The sequence below is a fragment of the Apis mellifera genome, linkage group LG15 (assembly GCF_003254395.2).
Source record: "Apis mellifera strain DH4 linkage group LG15, Amel_HAv3.1, whole genome shotgun sequence".
In the NCBI taxonomy this organism is placed as follows: Eukaryota; Metazoa; Arthropoda; class Insecta; order Hymenoptera; family Apidae; genus Apis; species Apis mellifera.
This window is the reverse complement of record NC_037652.1, coordinates 4,242,244-4,267,647: the sequence shown is the minus strand read 5'-3', so window position 1 is coordinate 4,267,647 and position 25,404 is coordinate 4,242,244. Positions and strand designations below refer to the sequence as shown.

General features: G+C 36.4%; 1 protein-coding gene across 1 annotated transcript; it reads right to left on the bottom strand.

The window, feature by feature from the left end:
- Positions 1 to 394: 394 nt before the first annotated feature.
- LOC724916 (tetraspanin-12) lies at positions 395 to 21,887 on the bottom strand. The gene is made up of 7 exons (XM_016916879.2): positions 21,804 to 21,887; positions 12,892 to 13,026; positions 10,162 to 10,298; positions 6,526 to 6,682; positions 3,094 to 3,322; positions 1,841 to 1,990; positions 395 to 1,434 (listed from the first exon to the last, which is right to left on the bottom strand). Exons 2-7 carry the CDS (start codon positions 12,969 to 12,971, stop codon positions 1,366 to 1,368), a joined length of 822 nt encoding a protein of 273 aa, XP_016772368.1. The 5' UTR covers positions 12,972 to 13,026; positions 21,804 to 21,887; the 3' UTR covers positions 395 to 1,365.
- Positions 21,888 to 25,404: the final 3,517 nt, after the last annotated feature.

Here is a 25,404-nt window from a genome sequence, read left to right as displayed (position 1 = left end):
CGTGACACGGGGTCTCGACTCGAAAGAACCGCACCCTCGTCAGCGAGAGCGGAACCAGGCGTGTCCGAGAATTCTCCACCGATGTCTTCCTTCTCCTCCCTTCTCGCGATTAAACCAACCGGTTTAGAATCGAGTCGAAGCAATTATGCTTTTCTTCCTCTCCGGAAGTCGACCGCTCCTTCCGCTCGGGGATCTTCGATCGAAGGATTTTTAATAACCTTCGTCACTCTCGAAGAATTGGAAATTAGATTCTTAGACTCGAGAGAGAATTTCCTTCGTATATCCTTTTGTAAAGTAAATAAAATTAAGATCGAACGACAGTTAGTGATCTTATTAACAAATAAATAATTTCTAATGAATCTTCGTGCGTTTAGGAATGAAGCAAACTCGAAACTAAAATCAAGTTTCTTTTTCAAAAAATGCGAATAATAAATACATATTTTAAACAACAAAATTAAAAATAATCAACAATTGGATAAATTTTTACAAATTCATTTCCTTTATATCTCGTTCGTACAAAAGGAATGAATTCACAGACAGGGATCTTTTTTACGCTCTTTTTCTCTTATAAACTTCTTTTCGAAACAACAAAATTAACAACAATTGAATTAACAAATACAAATTTTCATACAATTATTATTTAGAAATAAATTATATTAAAATTTTATACTTCCTCTCCTCTATTTTCGTTACTACAGAAATGAATTCACATAGACAGAAAGAGGAGAGGAGATAATCTTTGCAACCCCCATCGAAAGAATCATCACATTTGTATCTCTTTGAAAAAAAATCCACTCCGATTGTATTATAATTATACATCTGTTCTTCCCAGCTGCATCCAATCTTTCCTCCTCCTTTTTTTCTTTATCATCGTCCATCGTTCCTTTTCCCCCTCCTTTCTTCCTCCTCTTGCCTCGACAACAAGCGAGGAAACGGGCGATTTAGCTGCGCGACACGATTAACCGATTCCTCGGATAATCAGGGTGAAAGCTATCGTCCGATCTTGGGGCGCGACAGACGTCTCCGCTTGGACGAACGAGGCCTCTTATCTTATCCACCCCCATCCCTCTTTCCAGCGGAGGAGGAGGAAGGCTTGTTTGTCCTCCCGAAGGGGACGATGTATCGTAATCGATAATCGATTAATCGAGCGTTCGTTAAATCCCCTCTTCCTTCCTTTCTTCTTGGACCGTGTTTTTCATTTCGATAAAAGCTTCTGAAAAAAGAGGGGAGGATCGTTTCGACCATTCTTACGTGGATCTTTACGACGGGTCTTTGCTCGATCGATGTCGAAGATTGTACATAAAGGAGGGATGAATTTTTTCTCCCTTCTCATCGATCCTCATCCCGGATTTCCACGATTTTGTTTCAATTCGAGTCGCTGGAATATACGAGCGGGCGAAGATCGATCATCGAGTCTCCTTGTCCACTGTATTTCTGTTCAAGAAAAATTGGAAAGATGTTAGATAAATTAAACAACATCTCTCTTTAATTTCTAATTCTTATTAATTCAAATTGTAGGTGATATTAAATTTTGATTAGACAAATTGATTCTCTTGTATAAATATATATAAAATTATTAACTTCTAAATCTTAACAGGGAAGAATTTCCATCTCTTATTTAGAAGAAATTAGAAAATTAAACGAATAAAGCCCCGTGCACAAATCATAGATGGAGATTGCGAAATTTCTAACTCTTTTCAACACCTGGCCAAGGAGAATTCCAAGTTTCCAGATCGAAAAATCGAGCATAGTTAAGAGAATGTATAGAGAAAAATGGTTGCTCGATCGAGACGAATCCTTTTAACTTCGTCGTCCCGATCTTTTCACCCGCTCCACTAACCCGATCGATCTGGCAGAGATTAGGTCCACGGGCAAAGCCGAAATCCAGTCGGCCAAACAGCCAACCTGGCGAGCCTGACCACCGATCGCCCAGCGCCACCGCGTTCCTCGCCGCTGTGAAGTCGAACCTCGACAACACGCCCGCCGTCACCTGGAAAAGAATTTAATTTTTAAAAATTATCGTGTTTCCAGTTCAACACGAGGAATAAAATAAATCGTTACATCGAATAGGAAAGAGGGGGGGAGTTGAGAAACACTGAGCCAACGGCGAGGCAACGTGGTGGCGAGCTATGTAAGCTCGGAGTAATGCTAAGAACGCGTGTGCTTCTTGCCGTATTTCCTTTTTCTTTTTACGGGCAGAATTCGATAAAGTTTCCTTCCTCCTCCTCCCCCCCCCCGCCTTTCTTGATCATGGCTCTTAGAAACTTTGTTTACGGGACGCGGGTGTTCTCAAAGAGCAGTTTCCGTTGCTGAAAAATCGCTGCACGAAAAATTCGAAAAATTGGATCGGATCGGATTTCCAGAAATACAAAAGAAGCAGATCGCTTCAATGCTCCACTTTGATGATAAATATTCTCAACTAATATTTAACATAAATTTCTCTTTCATCCTTTATCCGTCACGATTTTTTCTTTTTTTTCTTTTACAAAATACAAAATGATTTCATTTCCAAAATCAACGTTACGAGTAAAATAAAACTTGTTCCCTCATCGCGGTCAAAGAAATATATATATATATCGAAAGGAATATGGGGACGGATAATTCGCGTAGATCGACACCGGAAGGAGACAAAGGACGTAACGAGAAGCGACGCGGATGGAATGGAGATTAAACGGATTAATTTATCGGTCGATGGGAGAAAAACTTGGATGGGACGGTGGCGGGTTTAATTAACCGTGACTATTCCCCCGATATCGCGAATATCGGAAACGGAATTAAATCGAATAGAAAGACACGTGGATATATATATATATATATACACATAAGCTATTATTTTCACGTGAAACCCTAATATATCCTCTTCTGATATTATGTTTATTATTACGTGTAACTCGAATTCGAAATCTTTTATTCTAAGTCTGAATTTCTGAAAATTACATCAATTACTCGAAAGCTTGGAATTTCTTGATATTTGTAGAGACGATTGGATGGAAACGATCCGTTCATTCGTCTCACAACGATATATATATATATTGTAGATAATTGTTCAAAGTTGGAAAATTAATCTCGATCGACAAGGTATAATCGGTGTACCTGCAACACGAACAGAAACGCGATCATCACGGCGGCGGAGTGGAGGGTCCCGTTTAGCATAATCCTCATAGGGGCGAGACAGCCCCGGGGGTTGAGGCTCTCGTAAGAGGAATTCTGCTCCGGATTCGGGAGTTGAAGGGGATCGTGGAAGCAGGGGCCCTTCACGTCGATTCGACAGCAACTCCACGGCACCACAGGCGGCGTCACGCTACCGTCCAACTTGGCGTACCTGGAAAGAGAGGAATCCCCGCTACGTGTCGGATCTCCTCGTCACGTACCGTCTCCGTCTCTTTCTTTCCACCGGATTCCGGATTCTCATTCTCTATCCCCGTCCTTTACTCTCGCCACCAGTGTCGTTTCGAGGGATCGTTACACCTCCTTGGAAACGTGTTTCCAAGATTCTCCTCTTCCCGACGAGGATTGTAATAATCATTGTACGAAAGAATAGTAAATTAATTTAAGTGAGGTTAAGTTAATAATAATCGATTTAATATTTTGACGTAACTATATTAATTTTTCAACTCGTTATAGAAAATTGTTTTAAATTGTGACTTTGAAAAATTTCGAAGCAACGAATCTCGAATAATATAACGTTTAAGTGAAGTTACAAGTTAATAATAATCGATTTAGTATTTTGACATAGCTATATTAATTTTACAACTCGTTATAGAAGATTGTTTTAAATTGTGAATTTGAAAAATTTCGAAGCAACGAATAATCTCGAATAATATACAATAACGAATAATATAATTATATTAATTTTACAACTCGTTGTTTATAGAAGATCGTTTTAAATTGTGAATTTGAAAAATTTCGAAGCAACGAATCTCGAATAATATAATGTTTAAATGAAGTTACAAGTTAATAATAATCGATTTAGTATTTTAATTATATTAACTATATTAATTTTTCAACTCGTTGTTTATAGAAGATTTAAATTGTGAATTTGAAAAATTTTGAAGCAACGAATAATCTCGAATAATATATAATAACGAATAATATAATTATATTAATTTTTTAACTTGTTGCTTATAGAAGATCGTTTTAAATTACGAATTTGAAAAATTTCGAAGCAACGAATAATCTCGAATAATATATAATAACGAATAATATAACTACATTAATTTTACAATTCATTATAGAAGATTGTTTTAAATTGTGAATTTGAAAAATTTCGAAGCAACGAATAATCTCGAATAATATAATGTTTAAGTGAAGTTACAAGTTAATATTAATCGATTTAGTAGCTATATTAATTTTACAACTCGTTGTTTATAGAAAATCGTTTTAAATTACGAATTTGAAAAATTTCGAAATGAGGAATAATCTTGAAGAATCTGTGCATCAACCTCGATTAACAATTATTACGATTTTGTTATACAATTATAATAATTATTACAATTATTAAACGAAGAAGTGGAACGGTTTCATTCAAAAAGTCCACATGGAGCCACATTCGAACCGCGGATCAATTCCACGCCGTTTAATTACCCGACCATCGTAGCCCACCGTATCGAAACTCGCGCGGACAATGGCCGCCCTCTTCCCCTTGAAAACTCGGCGCGCGACATGTCCCGCGGACAAGTTCGACAAACTTGAGGAATGCCGTTTGACCATTCACCTTTCGAGAAATATACCAACTTTCCTGGAGACTTTTCCAGAATTATACGAAATTTGGAATGCATTATGGATCGAAGAAAAATTTATCAACGCTCGAAATTCAAAATATTGGACAAGATTAAGAAATCGTACAGAAAAAGAAAGAAGGAAAACCTTCAAACTTGTCTTTTCTGGAGAAACAAGAATTTTATTCACAATTAGAACGATGTCGCAGCTATTCCTTATCGAGTTAACTCCTTGTCGTCGCTATTATTATACGGAATAATCCCTGGATGGATTTTACGAGATCGACGTGAAACGGAAGGAGGGGGCGGTCGACGGTTTGGGAATAGTTGCGGCTAAGGGGAGGAGGAGGAGGAGGAGGAGGAGGAGGAGGGTGGATCGATGCAGTTGGAAGGTATAATTCTGCAATTAACATAACGAGAAATCGATAACCCACTGTTCTATCTGCGATTACCAGCCGCGACACAAAGGCTTCTGTTCGGAACGCGCTATTAACCCTTTATTATCGAACGTATTACCGCCACCGCATTAATGCACACATACGTCAGCCCTGCAGAAACCTGACTATTAGGCAATTACCGCGAAACTACTCTCTCTCTAAGCAAAGGGGAACATCCAAGCACGGGGATGAATTGTTTCGTTCAAATGTTTCGCATCCGTTACTTCCGCCTCTCTGCGCGGCCAGAAAATTCGCCAACCACGTTTCCCAGATTCCAAGATTACGAGGATGAAGATGAGAATTTCCTCGCGATTCCGTTTCGAAGAGGAAGGAAGAAGAAAAAAAAGAAATCTTCTTCGAGGAGAAGATTAAATTCGAATCGAGAATTTGAATCTGGAAGATGATCAATTATTAGATATTAGAATTATCATTGGAAACAAACGAACATCTTAAACATCTCTAAACGTTTTCGTACGTTTTGGTTAAAAGCGGACGAGAAAGAGCCCATAAGTAGAGTGAATTGGATGGTCCAGAGAGCGGAAGTGGAGGGCACCACTCCGTGGAAATAATTTGGAGCCCATGGAAGGACCACTTTACCACTCGTGGTCAGCCATCTTTTTAAATCCTTTCTTCAGTGGCATCTCTCTCTCTGGTGGGGCGTGCAACTTTGCAATTGCCCCTTTACAACCAGGGTGAAAAACGCTTCTTCCTCTTTTCCTCCCTCTTACTCTCCCCGCACTTTCAAAGAAATCTTTTCCAGAGATCAAGTACGTAAAACTATTCCGATTTGACGATTCTTCTTTATACAAACCTGCAAAATCATTCTAAACTATTCTTTCAAAATTAATCCACCAACAAGATTACACCTGTAAATTCTCTGCTGAAAAAGAAAAAAAAGAAAAGAAAATCCCTTCTAACTAACTTTCTAAATTAACTACATAGAAATCTACTTATATTTACCTAACATCCCTTCATCATACAATTCATCTAAAATATTTCACTTGAAACTTTATTTTTCCTTGTCAAAAATACACCAAAATATGATGTGTTAATAATACATTCTCAACGTTCTCAGTATTAGAAGAAACCGTTCAAAGAGGTGATATGATAAACTAAATAAAATAACAACGTAAAATTTTAACGATTCCCTTTTCCCCCAAAATGTTCCATTTCGGTGGAACATTCTGGACGAATACTTTTAAAGGAAATCACGATCGCAAGGCGATAATCCTCGCTGCATTGTTCGTGCGCCATGAAGAGGGGATAACGGGCCGATAAACGGGGACAGGATATAGATTTTAGACCCGGTCGATATACGTTGTTACACGCGTTGATCGTCTCCCTCGGCATATAATTAACCGATTAATTACCTCAAGATATCGGGCGAGTCGACGAGAAGAAATTCACGTTGAAGCCAATACGTCTTGTGCCAATCGTCGGACGAATCTATCCCGCAACACTTCATACTCACCTGAATGCTGTCTATCCTACGCTTCCACGAGACGTCCGTGAAGTACTTTTTCATACCTGAAAAGAATAAAGTTAGAAAATGAAGGGAACTTTGTTCTTAATCCTTCAAGGATTAAAACAAAAAATTGACGAGTCTCTTTCGAAAGATCGATCAATGAGAGAATAGGAAGGATAATACACGAATATCTCGATTATTCCGGTGCTGGGATAACCGCGTCAAATTCCACGGGGATAGAAATTATTCTTCTGGCGGTGTCCGATATTTTATATCCCCGTCGAGGGAATTTGTCCACGTATGCGAGCTGGCACGGAAAATTGAAATTTCTTAGGGTATTATGTATTATTAAAAATTTGAATTAAACTTTCAACTTTGAGTTCGATCGATCGTTTTCTTGTTTATATTTTTTCCTTCGCTTTTGAAATTTAATCCTTTATCTTTACTCGCGATCAAGAAGTTTGAGAATCGAAAGATTTATTTATAAATCGAAGCTTCGCTAAAATTTCTAATTACTGTATAATACAAAACGATAGAAGAAGAGTAACGATACTGTTATTTAAACATCTTCTGAAACAAATAAAACGAATACAAGAAAAAAGAAGAGAGAAATTTCCTGGATTTCCAATTTGCTGGAATAAATCTCGTCTAAGGAATCGACAGAATTCCTTATTTAATCACAGCTTAATAGATGCATGTACAAGTGTGTTGTTTCGTATCAGAACGCATCCCAAACTAAACTATCAACGAGGAGTTTCCCCCTGTTCCCTGTGCCCGTGACATATCCTAGCACTTACAATTTCCCCAACTTTCGACAACTCGAACCCTCCTCCTCCTAGATGTCTTGGGAACACCGATGCGTCATCCTTCGAACCGTCGTAGTTAGTCATAAGTTACATAAATTTCCGAAACGAAACTTAATTCAACGCGGAATTATACTCGAATTCGATTAAGAAAAATAAAAAAGAAAAATCTCATCCAGATACATATATATTGGGTTGGCAACTAAGTAATTGCGGATTTCACTCATAGATGGCTTCAGTTGAATTTTTAGGTTTGCTGGCGTAGTCCAAATGTAAAACAACTCGTGAGATTGCAGAGAAGCTTCATGTATCGCGTACATGCATTGAAAACCATTTAAAACAACTTGGCTATGTTCAAAAACTCGATACATGGGTTCCTTACGAACTGAAAGAAAAGCATTTAACGCAACGCATTAACAGCTGCGATTTGCTAAAGAAACGTAATGAAAATGATCCATTTTTAAAACGACCGATAACTGGCGATGAAAAATGGGTCGTTTACAACAATATCGAGCGGAAAAGATGGTGGAGCAGGCCACGTGAACCAGCTCGAACAACATCAAAAGCTGGTATTCGTCGAAAGAAGGTTTTGTTATCAGTTTGGTGGGATTACGGGGATAAAGGAATTGTCTATTTTGAACTCTTACCACCCAACCGAACGATCAATTCTGTTGTCTACATTGAACAACGAAATTAAACAATGCAGTTGAAGAAAAGCGGCCCGAATTGACAAATCGAAAAGGTATTGTATTCCATCATGACGATCCAAGGCCACACACATCTTTGGTCACTCGGCAAAAATTATTGGAGCTTGGTTGGGATGTTTTGCCACATCCACCATATAGTCCTGACCTTGCACCATCCGATTACTTTTTCTTTCGATCTTTACAAAACTCCTCGAATGGTAAAAATTTCAATAACGATGATGATATCGAATCGTACCTGATTCAGTTTTTTGCTAATAAAAACCACAAGTTTTATGAACGTGGGATTATGATGCTGATTGATCAAAATAGGCAACACATTACAGAATAAAGTTATTTAATTCCATGAAAAAATTGTCTTTGATTTTCTAAAAAAGATCCGCAATTACTTAGTTGCCAACCCAATACATACATATTCTGGATACTCTTGCTTTAGTCGTTCCGTCGTGAATAATTCTTGCCCAATTTTCATCCGCAAACGTGGCCGATCGTATTCGCGGATTCGCGGCAACAATCAAGGGAAATTTGCGTAGACCGGGCCGGTATAACAGGTTCCATCATCCGACAAGTTTATCGCGAGCAAACGTTTCGAATTTCAGATCGTAGGAGGAGGAGCAGGAGGAGGAGGATCCGTACGTATCTGTTCATTAAGTAGGTAGACGCGAAACGAGATTTCCATCGGTAATTTCGAGCACCGGGGGCAGCCGGCCGTCCATTTGCATATTGCACGTAGACCGGGTTGCTATTTCGCGCCATCTGTCCGCCGTATCGAGGCGATATCTCATCGGTATCGCGATTCGCGCAGCTGTAAAATCTGCGGTGTCACGGATCGTCACCTCCCCGTTAAAAAGAGAGAGAATCGTATGGAATGCATTGGGAGAAGAAAAAGAGAAAAATATAGTCGAAAAGGGAGCACGGTATATTTTTCTTAAAATATATAACGTTTATATCTTTAATAATTTACTTATTAATATTATTTTTTGATAAAATAATTTAAATTTAACTCTCTGGAAATTTAGACTATAATTATTTTATCAATAAGTTTTATTTAATTTTAATTGAATTGATTGAATTTATGTTTTTTTTATAATATTAACTTTACGAGTTTCTGGGTTAATTTTTATCTCGTTAAATAATAGATTAAATTGTTTGGATTAATAAATTTATTATTATTATTTTATCTATTTTATGGAATTTGGTTTATTACTAATTTTAGCGAATATTTCTTAAAATGAGTTGATTGTAATAAAAATTTGAATCCTCCTCCTCTTGAATCTTTTCTAGATCGAATATATTTTATTTGTTAAAATACCATTATAAGATTATCATTCATTTCGAACAACTCCTCCTTCCATCTCCTTCTCTATTCTTCTCCTCCTCGCTCTCCCGTTAAAATATTCAAATCCGAGGGAAAAAAAACGGATAGAGGACGGTGAACAATGGAGAAAGAGAGAGAGAGAGGGAGGGAGACGTGAAAAACGTACAACGAATAGGCGGCGTTCATGAGGCGATCGCGCAGAGAAAATGAATTCGCGCGTTGCCACCTGCCGATCCGCCAACATCGTTCGCATACATCACTCGTCGATGAATATTTCACGATTCCAGCCTGCTTTCCTACCCTCCCTGTTTTCGGGAAACGGGGTTACCGGCCACAGCCAGCACAACCGTGCTGATACCTTGCTTTCATTTTCGTTAACGTTCATTTTGTTACCTTTACAAAACGATGTCCACCACCCCCTCAGGTTCATTGTTGTTCGAATGGCCGGGATTTCGTGTTACGTTGTTACTACACTTGGAAAATTTCGCACAATTCGTCGTTAAGAAGAGACGATAATTAATAGATAATTTAAATCGTGTCGGCTCATCTTATAAAATCTTTCATATTATACTTCTTTCAAAGGGAATTGAATTGATCGTGCAATAATTTTTAACTGGTAAACAGTTACACAATGTCTAATCAATTTTTCCAAATCATCTCATCTTATCGATCAACATTGGAGTTGAAATTACAGTTACATTATTCTTAAAACTCACCCTCGAGGAGAGTAGCCCGTAGCTGTATGGTCAAGTAATCAGCGGTGGAGAACGATCTGCTGGCCATGAAGCATCCCACCAGGACCACGAGCAACCCTACCAACGTCCACACGAACAGTCTCAGATTCATCCAAGGCCTGCGAAACCAACGAATTTCATCTATCATTATCGGTTCACCTTTGATCCAAGACAGAGAATCGCTTTCCTCGAGTTTCTCGAAGCAAGAAAACGGGGAGGAGTTCGATTTTCCAATTTCCGCCCGCGTCGAAAATCCTCGAGGATAACGTTAACGAGCAACGTTGGTTAAAAATTAAAACGAATGAAGCGAGGAATTACTCGAAAATTCTGACAAATCGATCGGCCCACCGGTTCCCCGATTCGAGCGCCTCGAAAAAGCGAGGAGGAGAAATTAAGAAAAACACGCCGAAGGTTAATTCTACGCCCGTTCTCTCGAATCCATTTCTCGCCACTTTTCTCCCCTCCCCCTTTTTTTTTCTTTCGTTCGCCCATCGTTTCTCTTCATTGTGAAAAAAAAAAAAAATCGAACGGGACGAGGGCGGTTCGTCGATCGTCCTCCCTTTTTAACTTTCCTCAATTTGCCGTGAAATTTGTTTGCTCGAGGATCGAGGAGATTTCTTTCTAGTTTTTCTGAAAGCAAATTGTATTATTTCTTTTTTAAAAAAAACTCGTATCTTGACACGTTGCGTAAACGAAGGTACGATGGATATTCTGTTTTCCAATATTTTTTTTTTGATTCAAGATGAGGAATTGAATCGAACAAAAGAAATGTAAAGTCCATTCATCGAATTATTATATAATAATTATAGATACAATTATCTACATAAGGATAGATATATAATTATTCGAATTTGTAAAATAAATAATAATCTATCAATTGAATTTTAAAATGAATAAAAGAAGCCTATAATATAATAATATTTAAGAATACTTTATAAACTTGAAAAGTTAAAATGAGGAGGCTTTGATCGAGCAGAGTGTTAATTTTAACAGACAATTACACATTACTTATCTTTTGATGTATCTTTTTTAAACAGTGTAATGATTTATTGAAAGAAGATCGCAATGTATTCATCAATAATCCATCGAGATCGATAAACAACAGATAAGAAAACAAACAAATATTCGTCCAGATAAAGTAATTGATTATTCTCTTCACACCTCGAAATTTTTCATAATTTCGAAAAGGGGTGAACACGTGTACACATTTCTCTATCTTCGTGTTTTTACGACCCTCTCGCCGCTCGTTTCAATCCCCGCTCACATCATACTTTCCTTCTTTTCCTTTCACGACAAAAATATTCGTCCATCCTCACGTTCGCACTATTTTTCCACGATAAAACACCATCCCCCTTTCTTCTTTTTCTTTCGTCAATTTGTAATAATGCCAGGCATTGTGGCCGCTGTGGATCCGATTGCCAATTGATCGTATTCACCGTCATCCTTAATGAATGATTTGAAAATTGGACGGATCTCGCCTCGAAATATCAAGGATATATTCCTGTCGTTGCTCTCGTTAACGCACAGCCTTACCCTTCGCCCCCTCCCTCTCGCAATTTGCCCCGTATTGTGCCTCGACACACATCGATTCTCCCCCGTTTATTATTTTTCTCCCTCTCCCTCCTCCACTCTTTTTTTTTTAATTCCTGTTCGCGCTGATTCGATGAAAAAAAATCCGACGACCACAAACGTTTCCCCTAATTGATGAACGCGTAAATTGTAAACGAATTTTACAATTTTCATTTTCGGGGGTTGATTAATCGGGGGCCTTTGAATTTTAATTAAACGTGCGATCCGGGAATAATTTTGAATTTCTTTTTTTTTTGGTGGTTATAGAAAGAAAGTTTAGGAAAAATTGAAGGGAAAAATGAAATAAAATTGGAATTTTCGAGAGGACAATGAAAAAATCCATCAGATGACACGTTTTTCTTCCGCTCATTGGGAAAATTGATTTGGAATTAAAGAAAGAATTTCGCTCGCCCATTCAAGATAAATAAATATATAAAAATTACATTGACAAAATGTCAGTGTTAAATGGCCAATTCAAAATTTATATTATGTATATTTGAGAAATGGATTGAGAAAGATTGATCCAATTAATACACGAACTCCTGTTGCTAAAAAAGAAAATTGAACCATAAATTCTATCATTGAAACAAAAAAATGAATTTAAATATTCAATTGTTTGTAGGATAGTAAAAAAATTGTTAATTAAATATAATTTTCTAAATTTTAATTTATTAGTGATTAAATAATAATGTAACTGTAAATCCTGAAGAAACTAAAATAAATGAATTTGATAAAGGAATTTCTATTATGGATTAAAAAATTTAATATTTTTTGGAGGCCATATTATATCAATTTCAATATTTGGAGAAATATTAATCCGCGTTCTTGCTTTTTCAGGGAATTACAGTTACATGAAAATTACGTATCGACACAGAAAATAAAATTAAAAAATTATTAAAAATTGTATAACAGTATCCAATAATCCTGATCAACAAATATCTAATTTTTAATAAATTATACAACGATTTCTAATAATCGATAGATTGTAAATATCTATGCAAATTTACTAATTTTCATTTTAAAAAAGGTTACATATATTATAAAATTCTACTATCAACTTTTTGACCTAACCATACATATATATTACAATTTAAAATCTCTCTTATTTTTCATATATTTTAAAATTAATAAATTAAAAGTTACCCTTCGGCGTAATGGAAGTAATTGTAGCACAGCTTCATGCCCATCAGATTGTGAAAGAACACGTAGAGGCCGTACAACATCAACGTGTAGAACACAAGCTCGAACAGATTCCTCTCCTCCAATTGCAATTTCGCGCTGATCGCGATGGAGACGAACAGCCCCATTAGAAACAGTGCGAGGCCGATAAAGAGGCTCGCCAAGATCGCGAACACGACGTAACGATGAAGACGTTTCCTCTGATTCCTCGTCAATCTTACGTCGAGCACTGCCATCTTTTCCCCATCACCCGTGCGTCACATTTCGCCCCGCACCAGAGACCTCTGTGCTTCCACGGAAATCGAACTAAATCGACTTTGTACAAAGGTTATCTTTCTCACGTTTACAGAGACGAGACCAAAAAGGAATTCTCTCTTGGAATTCTTACGAATTTCGAGTAGAATTGCTTCTCGATCCTTTTCGAAAATTTCTAACAATTTTTATAACCTCCAAATGGTTCAAAAAGGCTACTTTTAAGAGTTTAAAAAATTTTTACAAAATTGTATTATGAAAAAATTGAAATAAGATGGAATCGGCGCAGGTATTGTTGAATTAAAGGGTTCGGTGTCGCGTAATTCGTTTAGAATTCTGGCACTCGCTTTGGGGCCAGTTTGTTCCCGGCTAAGGATCCGGAATTTCCTCATTCCCACGACGGAAACTGTACCCGTCGAGGTATTTCTACGGTATCCAGGGAGCCTCGTCGAATCCCACCGTCTACACGGTGTCGGATAAAGACGCTACTCCCATCGTTCACTTTTCTCTCTTCGTTTAATTTATTCCTCTCTCAGATTTCTCCTTCCTCAAAATTGCATTCCGATATTTTCGATCGGTGCTGTCATCTGTCCATGATACTCAGAGATACCTAAATTGTTATTCTTGACACATAATCAATAAATACATTCATTTGTCTCGAATATTAATTAATTATTATGTTACAATCGTATATTTAATTGTAGCCAAAGTAATTTTTTAAATTATTCGTAATTCAAATAACAATTCTAGATTTGACCAAAAACTTAAAAAACATTCAAACAAAATTTTCAATATTCACATTCTAGAAAATAATTACGAGCATCACGAGTTTCTCTTCGCGCAATAAAAAAAAATATTCGTGCATAGAAGCGGCGAGAATCGAAAGGAGCCATGGACAACTCTCCATCCTCCAACTCTCTCCCTCTCCAAGGGAGAAGCGAAAATCGTTTAAAACGCGGCGAAAGTTTTTTAATTCCGCGAGAGGATCGCGCGGCCCTGGTTTTTTTCATTAACAGAAACTACGAAAAAAATCTGGCCGAATTACTTCCGGGTCACCCGTTACGTGGGAACCGGCCAACGTTGCGCAAGACGAGCGAAAGAGGGAGGGAGGGAGAGATACGAAAGGCATTCGAGGCTCAAGGCAGCAACTTGGAAAACCGGTATACGGCTTCTCCACCCCTCCCCTCCCCCCTCCTCTTTTTGTTCCTATCAAAACAGAGTCGTCTCGTACGCAAATTTCTCTCGAGCCTTTTCCCGCCACCGCCACCACCTCGAATGAATATTAATTCCATCCACTCGATAAAAATCTCCGTTTTACAACGCGAAATCAACGCGAAAATCGGTTGGACAACTTTAATTCCCTCCCCCCTTTGTTTCCCGGGACACGACGTTTTAATTAATTTTTACGGGATATTTCGAATTTCTCGACTGCTAGTCGGCCGCTGATCGTATAATTTTTTTGCTCGCCCCTTTTCTTCCGGAATTTTTGAACAACGGAAGAGAGGATATATTTTTGGAACGATTAATTATAATTAATTTTTAATCGAGGACCGAGGGGAGTGATTAATCTTTCTGAATGAAAAATATCACTTTCTGTTACAGTTTATATATTATATGATTTTTAGAAGGGCGAGGCGATATTTGGAAAATTTTTGCAAAAATTTTTTAATATCGAAATTGGATTATTCTCTTTAGTCTTTTTCCTTTGGCTCGATGGAAATTCTTCCCGATATCGGATACCCGCGATAAATTCAATGACAATGTGTATAGCGTCCCCGTGGAATAATCAATTATCGTGGGATCATTAATTAACTTGGGAAACTGTAACGATTTAACGGCAGAGCAAAAGGAGAGAGCGAAGCTCCACTATACCGGGTGTCTAAAATCTAACGCCATTGCTATTACGAAAGATTAAATATTCTTGAGATCAAATCATCGACAGGATTGAAAAATTCTAATTTTCATCTCTCGTAATGATCTTCTAATACATCACCAAGAATCGATAAGAAATGACCGATCGAGTCGAAACACTTCTTATTCTCGTTCGTTCCATTAATTATCTACAGAGTGTAACAACATCGTACTACATCATGATCAAACCTGGTTAACTTTAAAATTTCTAATCGATCAATTATACGATTTATTCGTTCGATCTATCCTCTGTAACGATTAAAATTAATATTGAATCGTTGTTTACCGAATAATAATCTTTTTCTTCTTACCAAATTTATCTGAAACGATAATTATTCCAAATTAGATTTGACAATTAGATATTGATTATTGTATTGGATCGAAAAATTTTTTTTCCCCTCGAATAACAATTAAAGCAAGTGTGCAATAAACTTGATAATAAACTTGTTATTCGTAAAAGCCCAATTATTTTCATTGAAATTAATAATAACAAGGAATAATTTATATCCTCATTATAAGCGACAGATAAATCGAATTGATTGAATTAATTATTTTATTATCGAAACGTTTTCGTGACACTTTTAAAATAATATCTCGATAACAATTTTAAACCCGACCAGGTTTCAAACCGCCGAAAATGAAAACGTTTCATTATGCAACGGCGTTCGTCGAACAGGCCGCGTTTGTTTGCTCTTTTCAGCCCACTGATTTCCGGAAATCATCGATCCATTGTGCCTCTCTCTTTCTCTCTCTCCCTCTGTGGCTTCAGCAACGCCCTTGAGAGGATCCATCATGACTGGCAAAGGCCGATTCAGCGAGCTTCTCATCCAATTCCCCAGTTTCATGGATCTCCATTATGCGGTTTCAGTTTTATGACCGAGATTCTCCGCGCTGAATCTAATCTCGTTAGAGTATTTAAGCTCTTGCTTAATGCTTCAAGATGTTGAGACGATCGAGGGAACGGTTAATTTGCGCATAACACAATATTTTGGAAGAACGATTTGGGAAAAAAATATCTATCCTTCGATGAATGAATTCAATAATTATATTGGAGAAGAAACAGAATATTCTTTACAATGGATTTCTAATTATAGAAATTTTTGGAAAATAATAAAATGAAAGTTAAAAAAATATTAAAGTCACTATTCGCGAGTAGAGACGATCCTGATAAACTTGGAAAGAGAATTTTACGATAAAACATAAAAAAAAAAATCCATCCTTCAATTTTTCGTCTCTCAAAGATTCGATGGAACGCGATCGATAAACTTTCCATCCGTCGAATTTTCTCCGTCGGTACAGTAGAGAGAAAGAGAGAGAGAGAGGCGGGTAACTCAAACAATCAAACCGAGCAAACGGTCCGCCTAAATCGTGCCAATCGATCGCCACTGGTTGACCAGCGGATCTATGCCTCAATTAACACCTGGCCGGTTACGCGTGCGCCGGTCACAATACATCCAGATCAATCCTAATTAGCATACGTTTTAATTTAATTGGAGCTGCGAAACAGATATCTCGTTATTTTTCTCAAATTCTATCGCGTTGTTACCAAATCGATGTTCCGTTCCGCGGATGAAAATGTTAAATACGGGTGGATTTATCAGGGAGGGGTGGAGGATTTATCCAGGATGAAAAGTAGCGAGAATCAATTGTATTATTTATATTCGACGAATTCGAGTATTATTCGTAATTTTGTTTGAAAATATTTTTCAACTCGGATCGATACTTTTTCTTTTTATTCCTCCTACTTTTATCCCCGGATATTTGATATATTACTTTCGAAATTTTTATTATTTACACGCGTTGCAGTATTTTAATGATTCTCTTCGATTCTTTTATTCTCCATGGATATTGTTCAATATCTCTCGTTTCTCCCTTTGGATTTTTGACGAATTATTTAATAATCCCTTTTATCATTTTCATCTTGTTGTTAATTAACTTTTATTTATTTATTTATTTATTCTTTTTTTCAATATCACGTTTGTTTTACTGATATTATTCACCTCGAATTTTATTCATGAGCGTAATAAACCTGCGCCAAATTCCCTTTATCTATTTATATCAATTTCATTCGTTATCATTTTAAATTAATATCAATTCTTCTCTGATACACGTAGCTCCTTTCGTATTTTCAATTAACAATTCTTCCACTCCACGTTTACAATTCTGAATATCATTATCATCCAGAATTTCTTTCTTTAATCTCAAGATTGTGATCTTCGTTTCTCAAGTTCAGATTTTCCTCTTCCAATCTTTCACAATCGAATCAAAATTTCTCCACTTGTCAAATCTATTTTATTTTAATTCAAACTATTTTAATTTTTTATTTCTCCTCTCCTCCCAAATTCTTCTCCAATTCTTAAAAAATTCTCTAAGCTTAATTTCTTTAATAATTGCACAACTCTTCTCTTATCCCTTCGTTCCAAACTTCGATTCCAAATCGACACGTAAAAAATCTCCTTTCGAATCAACTTTTCCTCCCTAAATTTACACACCTCTCAACTATTCTTCTATTTTTTCCCCTTTCTACCGTGACAGGATCCGCGTGCATTTTATGAAATCTTCGCGGAGCTAATGGGTACGGGTGGACGAGATGCGGGTGGCTCGTAAAAGAGGAGAGAGCGTAAAAGAAGTCGGCTCACGAATTATCCGGGAGAATGGTGGTGGAGGAGATTTGAGGGCGCGATCGAGCGTGACGAGTCAGAGGCCTTCTGAGGAGGAGAAGGAGGAGGAGGGGGAGGATCGAAGAGAAAATTTTCCCTCCTTCTTGCGCGAAAGAATACGAAATCCTGTGATTTAACAGAGAGGATAAATCGCAGTTGGGAAAGATTTAAATATTCCAAACCTTTTTATTTGATTCTGATAATTTTTTTTCTTTTAATAATAAATATGCATGGATAAAATAGTGAAGAATCTAAGCGTTGGGAATATTTTAATTAAGCGAAAGATGTCAAGTATGTTTTGAAAATGTAGTCCAGATTTTGATGGTTAATTTTAAAAGTACGTGTATCGAGAAAGTTTAACAATTCTTTTAAAAAAACGATATATACTTTTGTATTCACGGTTATCCTATATATTTTTTTCGTTTCCATCAGGAGAGGAAATTCTCGTATTCTATGTACGAGAATAGAAGCAGAAATTTTGTAACAGTTATGCTTCTTTACTTATGTTTTTATCTTGGTGTTTACACGCTCTTCCGCCTGTTTATTTTCCCGGTTTGCTTATTTACGTAAAATTCCCATACCTCGTATCCGGTTCACGTCTACGAGCGGCGGAAATTTTTATGATAAATATATACTATGCGAGTGAAAATATTGAACAATCGGTTAAACAAGCTAATTGCCCAATCGTAGAGAGGGAAGGAAAATTTCAAAATTTTATTCGAGCTATATATACTTTGAAAATTAAACAGCTTGGAATTTATTAATGATATTTCAAAATTGTTGTTTTGAATGAAATGACGTGAGAAAATATTGAAATGCCAAGCTTAACAATTGCAATACTTAAATGATAAAATGAGAAAATGTAGAAAAAAAGAAACTACAAAAGAGCGAATTAAATTTTCAAAAATCAAAATCGACAAAAATTTTATTGTATTTAATAAAATTAATTTTATATTAGACTCTATTAAAAAATATTTTCTATCTATATTTTTGTATATCGTATACATTTGCATTTCTATATGATATGGAACAATATATTCTTTTGATATTTACGTATTTTTCATTTTTCTTTCCCTTCCTTTTCGAGAAATTTTATTTTAATTTTGTTTCAATTTTTTCAAAACAAGTTTCTTACTCGTGAACGCATATTATTTTTTGTTACTTTTATTGTAACAAATATTTAAATATTACAGAATTGCTGTAATATTTATTTCCTATCCAATAAGATGAAGAATTGATAATAAAAACGATTCTTGTTTTTCAATTAAGATTTAGATTTATATCAGAATTTTATGATTTAAATACAATGTATAATATTTCGCCCAGGAAAACTTGAATTTATTAAAAAAATTTAATTTTTAAATATTTTTGTTTTTTTTATGTAAAAGGATAACAATTAACAAAGATCGTTCTTAGTATTGATTCTGTAACAGTAAACGGAACATACTTTTGCCGTCAAACGGAAAAAAATTGTCAAGGATCAACGCCATCTCGCGTTTGGATCGCCGAAGCTCCGACTTGTTACTAGCATAGCAGAATGTGCAAGGAGGTATGCGAATTCGCGTGACGTCACAGACAAGGAACGCAATATTGTGGGAGAAAGACAGAGAGAGTTTTCCGCCATTACAATGACGCCACATGGAAAATTCATTAATTTCTTGCTTTCTACCAAAAATTTCGATACTTTTAAGCTTGCATCATCAAGATAGAACTTCGGACAACTTTCACGTATAAATTTTATGCATAATTTTACCATTATTTAAATAAATAAACTAATTGTTTATTACTCGATTATCGAACGATGCTTCGCAACCGAAATATTCCGTACGATAATCGTTAATAAATAATTAATTGAAACAAATTTTATAGTAAAATCGTTATGAGAAGCTTGTCTGAGGTTCTAGCTTCAAGATACAAGCTCAAAAATGTCGAAATTTTTAATAGAAAACGAGTAATTAATGAATTTTCAATATGGCGTCTTCGATGCAATAGAGACTATGATTAATTAATTGTTAATAAATAATTATTTAAAAAGAATTTTGCATTAAAATTGTCGCGAGAAACTTGTCTGAGGTTCTAGCTTCAAGATACAAGCTCAAAAGTGTCGAAATTTTTAATAGGAAACGAGTAATTAATGAATTTTCAATATGGCGTCTTCGATGCAATAGAGACTATGATTAGTTAATCGTTAATAAATAATTATTTAAAAAGAATTTTGCATTAAAATTGTCACGAGAAACTTGTCTGAGGTTCTAGCTTCAAGATACAAGCTCAAAAGTGTAGAAATTTTTAATAGGAAACGAGTAATTAATGAATTTTCAATATGGCGTCTTCGATGCAATAGAGACTACGATTAGTTAATTGTTAATAAATAATTATTTAAAAAGAATTTTGCATTGAAATTGTCACGAGAAACTTGTCTGAGGTTCTAGCTTCAAGATACAAGCTCAAAAGTGTAGAAATTTTTAATAGGAAACGAGTAATTAATGAATTTTCAATATGGCGTCTTCGATGCAATAGAGACTACGATTAGTTAATTGTTAATAAATAATTATTTAAAAAGAATTTTGCATTGAAATTGTCACGAGAAGCTCGTCTGAGGTTCTAGCTTCAAGATGCAAGCTTAAAAGTATCGAGATTTTTGATAGAAAGCAAGAAATTAACGAATTTTCTATTGTAATGGCGGAAAACTATCTCTGTCTTTCTCCCGCAATATTGCGTTCCTTGTCTGTGACGTCACGCGATTCGCATACCTCCTTGCACATTCTGCTATGCTAGTAACAAGTCGGAGCTTCGGCGATCCAAACGCGAGATGGCGTTGATTGAAAAAACGTTTCGCCTAACTACCTTATCGACATAATCGATTCTATTCAAAATTTATAGAATCGAAGAAAAGAGTTTAATAATAAATAGAATATAATTTATAAATTATTTATTTGAAATTTCGAAACTCGAAAAGCAAAATTTAAGATTTAAACAAGCTTCACATCTCGAAAACGTGAAAAATATCAAAGAAGAATAAAATATCCTCGAAAACGAAAAAGAAAAATAAATCACGAAACAATCTAAATCGCGAACAAACTAAACTTTTAAAAACAAAATTCGAAGAAACACGAAGGAAAAATAAAATTTTAGAAGAAAAAAAAAATAAATTTAAAATTTAAAATTCAAATTCAAACTCCGCATTTAAATATCAAATCAAGAGAAGCGAGAGAAGATATCAAAGAAGGATAAAATATCCCGAGGAAAATGAAAAACCAATTCCAAGAAGAAAAAAAAAGGAATTTCGCGACGAATCGGAAAGAATTTCCTAAAAGAAGAGCGCGACGAGATGACGAGATGAAAATGTATGGAGGGTTGCCGTACGTAAGCGAAGTCCGATTACAGAAATCGCGCGTTTCCTCTTTTCCCTTCGTCTACCTAGATTTCCTCGTCGAATTCGATTCGCATTATGCGCGCGTACAACGCGCGCTGACGAACATAATCGCATTAAGGTCGCGACAAATTTCGCGACGCTGCCTCGAGACGCTTATTGCGTCGCGCGAGACGCGTCAACGCGATCAGAAAATCCGCGTTCCACCATCGAAATTTCCAGATAACGTTTGAAAAACTTTCGAGGCGAGTTTGTGCTCATTGCATCGATACGCGATACAATTTTTCCCTGAGAACGTTTCAAAAGAATTGCGTTATTCGAGGAGTTAACATGGAAATTTTGATCCAAGAGAACGGTAAGAGGATTAGAACGGGTCGAGGTAGTAAAAATTTAAGCTTATTACTCTCTCGATATACAATCTCGTTTATATCGAGGTAATTTTTATCGAGGACGAACAATGTCGTTTAAATATAAGGAAATTTTTAACGGAGCGATACGAGTTATTATTCATTGAAATCGAATAAAATAGCTGTATAGAAATAATATTATATTGCGCAGTTATTGTAAAACCTACGATACGCTACACGAATATAAACACGCTACGAGAGTTATAATACGAAATATAAACGCGTATATTAATACGAATGTAAACACTCGTATTACGCTCTAACGCTTATTACCTCTTCTGTTTTTGTTTTGCGGACCGTCCTCCTTCCCGCGGCACGCTCTCTCTCTCCCGACACTTACGACGCCACGCGCAAAAGCAGACTGAGCCACGTGTCACGCGTGCGTCCGCTTATACCGCTAAGGCCTCTCGTGCGCGAAGGAGATGCGCAGTAACTCGAACGGCTTGGGCCCGAGTTTATTTCGATTTAAAGGAGATGCGCATCGTTCACGCGTTATTCAGTCTTAAAATATCGTCGAGTTGAAAAAAAAATCGTAAAAATTTTACAAGAAAATTTTTTAATTTCGAATTTTATACGAGAAATTGTACGTATTAATATGAAAATGATTAATCTTTAAAATTTACAGTGCATAAAGGATAATAGGAAGATACAAGGTTTGTATTGTAAATTTCGCATGTTTTAAAAGCTTGTTATATTCGATACGCTTAAATGGAAAGTTTATCGTTTATTTTCAGGTTAAAAACATTGGATAGAAATAACGTTGAAAATTTACACGAGAATTTATCATTAAGGAAAGAAAAAAAAAAAAAAAGAGAGAGGTATTCCGTTAAAAATTAGTTACAGGCTCGTTCGTTCGAGAGCACGATGCGGATGCAACATTCGTTCCCGCGACAAATTATACCCGTTCTATAATATTATGCCAGAACCCCGTTCATGAATAACGGATATTATTGATATTTTAACTACTACACGATGCTTCGTTTTGTTCTCGATGCACGTGCCCCGATTCGATAATAAATTCCACGCTGTTTATTCACGTTTCGATTCGTTCCCTAGTTAAAATTAACGTAAAACGACAACAAATTTCTCCAGGATCGTTCGAATCGCAACGTTGAAATTTTCATATCTCGAAAATCTTGATATGAATGAAACTTTGAACAAAAAAAAAAAAAAAGAAAGAAAGAAAGAAAATAAAGAAATCAAATTGGAAGGAACGAAACTTGGGAATACAAGTCTTGCAAATATCCGCAATGTTAGTTGACTGCGTTTTAAATACAGTGCTATTTAAAAGTTTCGGATCGCTTATTTTATAAGAAGTTGGATATATTTTTAATGGAAAAAGTACGAGAGGGAAACGTTTTTATACTTTTACTTACATTTTTTAAATTATACTGCGATTGAAAAGTTCAGATTACAATTATTAGTTTGTATTTTATTTTTTTTCTGTAAATAAAAGCTACACCGACGATTCGATTTCCTGAATATTAATTCTTCCCGTGTTTAATCCCATGCATATATGCATGGCCAAAAATTGCCGGGTATCGTGGAAAGTTAATTATTCAATTAGGAAACAAAGTATTATGGGGCCATACGTCAAAGCCAGTTTCGAATTCGAAATTTCTATAATTTTATACGTACACGTTTATATATACACGGTGTAATGCGATGTTACGTAAAAATTAACAATATCTCTAAACCAATCAAACCAAATCCAAATATAAAACTCGTTATTAAACTGTTTATACAGATTGAAATTGTTGTATGAAGATAATTAAAAAAAATGAGATTTATAAACAATATTCCCGTAAATTACATGAGATACGAATCAAACAGAAATAGAATCGAGACGATATCTTTCTTTTTATTTCGCGTATAAAATTATTGTACAGTTCGAGAAACCGAAACGCGTCGAAATCTGTCAAAAAGAAGACGAAAAAATTCCTCAAATTCCAAGAGAAACTTGCTTCACAGGAGAAGAAAAGCATGCCCTTTAAGACACGCTTTGTTTCATCCCGATATCTCGATCCGTCCCGAAGATACGCCGTTCGAAAGTTGGCGGGTTTTCCGTGAATGGCAGCCGAAATTCCCGGAAATGGCGTGGCCTACTTTTTACTCTGCCGACATACGCGGTATGATGGTGGTGGTAAAAGTGGTAAAAAAGCGCTGACTCGGCGTCCGTCAGTGACCAGCGCACGGGTGCCAAGCGTGGGATAGGTCGGAGCGCGAGTGGGAGGGAGAGGGCGCGAGACGAGGACGGAGACAGAGAGAGAGAGACGGCAAAAATTACGTTCGGATTTAAACGACGATATCTCGGGAACGGGAAGTCGTATCGACTTGGAACAAAAAGCGTTCGAAACGGCAGACTCCCGCGCTTCTTACGGCCTCGTAATATGCGACGGGCGGGGTTTTGCTCCCGCCAAGTACGAAGCTTCAAATTATGGAACAATTTTGATTCGTTCTCGATCGCTGTTATCGGCGTTCCACGCGAACGTTTCTTAAGGCGAAAAAAATTAATGCGAGAATTAATTGTAATCCGAGTTTATATTTACCAAACCGATTCTTTTAGATTTATTGAGAAGAAATTGTTGTTGTAATAAAAATTCAAGCCTTCGAAACGAATCGAATAACTCGGTTTTAAAAAATTCTTTTTGTCGCTATTCTCTTGGCGAGGCAAATATTTTCCGAAAGGATGGATTGATTCGTAAATTGTTATGACAGAATGGAAAAAATACGTTTCCACGTAGTCTCGAACACAGTAATACTTTCACAGTACAGGGACAATGAGTATTATTGAAGAAAAATAAGGAAAAAAAAAAAAAGAAAGAAAATAAATTGGAAAGTTTCGAAATGGAGAAAAAAGAGGGGTCCCCTGATACTCTACTACATTCTTCTCGTTCTACATTCTCGGTTTAACCAACAAACGTCGAACGAACTGATTCAGTAGCGGAAGAAGTAGACGCAACACGGGGCTTAAATGGCGAACGAGTTATCGGAAATCCTCTGATACGATACGTATAACGTAGCTGATAAATCAGTCGGAAAATCGCCCCGATTTTTGCGTCTCGCGAGAAAGAGCTTAAAAAATCCAGGACAAACTGAATTTAATTCCAGCCTTTTCCCGACGATCGACGATGAAATTTCGAAAAATATATTACGATTATTTTTCTCCTACGCCCTTCATTTACTTTCTCGCAAAATAAACGCAAGTTGTTGTTGCAGCGACGTTTTTTAAATAAAAAATAAAACTTTTCCATGAGTCTTGTCGGTGGAAAAAATTTAAGCGAAGTTTAAGAATCTTGATACAATTTGAATACATGAAAAAAAGCAAATCCACAGTTGAACCCCTTCAAAATATTACAATCCATTCTCGTGCGCAAATCACCATAAAATAAAGAATGTTTCTCTCTCTCTCTCTCCCTCTCTTTCTTTCTCCATCAACTCATCATATCGTGTAGCGATTTTTGTCGAAAGCAAACGTCGACGAAATCAACCCCATCCCCCTCCCTACTCGTGTTCAGAGAACCGTGCGGGAACGAAATGTCGGGTACTACGAACCGTGAAATGGACGAACACCAGCCGATACTCGTTCCACGGGTTGGAAACGCTACATTTCTCGCGGACAAGCTTCGTTTCTCTCTTTCTCTCTGTCTGCAAACAAACGACAGGGCCTTCTTCTCGTCCATCACAGCTGTCCTTCTTCCCTCCTCCCTTCTCCAAAACGTATCATTATTATTATTATTATTATTGTTATTTCAAAGGAATTCAAGATGGACCACTTTCCAGCCGATCTTCGAAGAGGAGATCGTAGAAGCTGGAAAGTTGCACGCTAGGCGAAAACGTAATCCTCCTCTGGGGATGTTTCGTTTCGAAATTC

Excerpts from the sequence above, each read along its gene's own strand:
- LOC724916 (XM_016916879.2), bottom strand. The coding sequence starts at position 12,971 with ATGTTGTACGGCCTCTACGTGTTCTTTCACAATCTGATGGGCATGAAG. Across the intron at positions 10,299-12,891 it reads TACTTCCATTACGCCGAAGG|GCCTTGGATGAATCTGAGAC; the intron begins GTAACTTTTAAT and ends TTGGTTTCGCAG. Across the intron at positions 6,683-10,161 it reads ACGGGCTACTCTCCTCGAGG|GTATGAAAAAGTACTTCACG; the intron begins GTGAGTTTTAAG and ends TATTCTTTTCAG.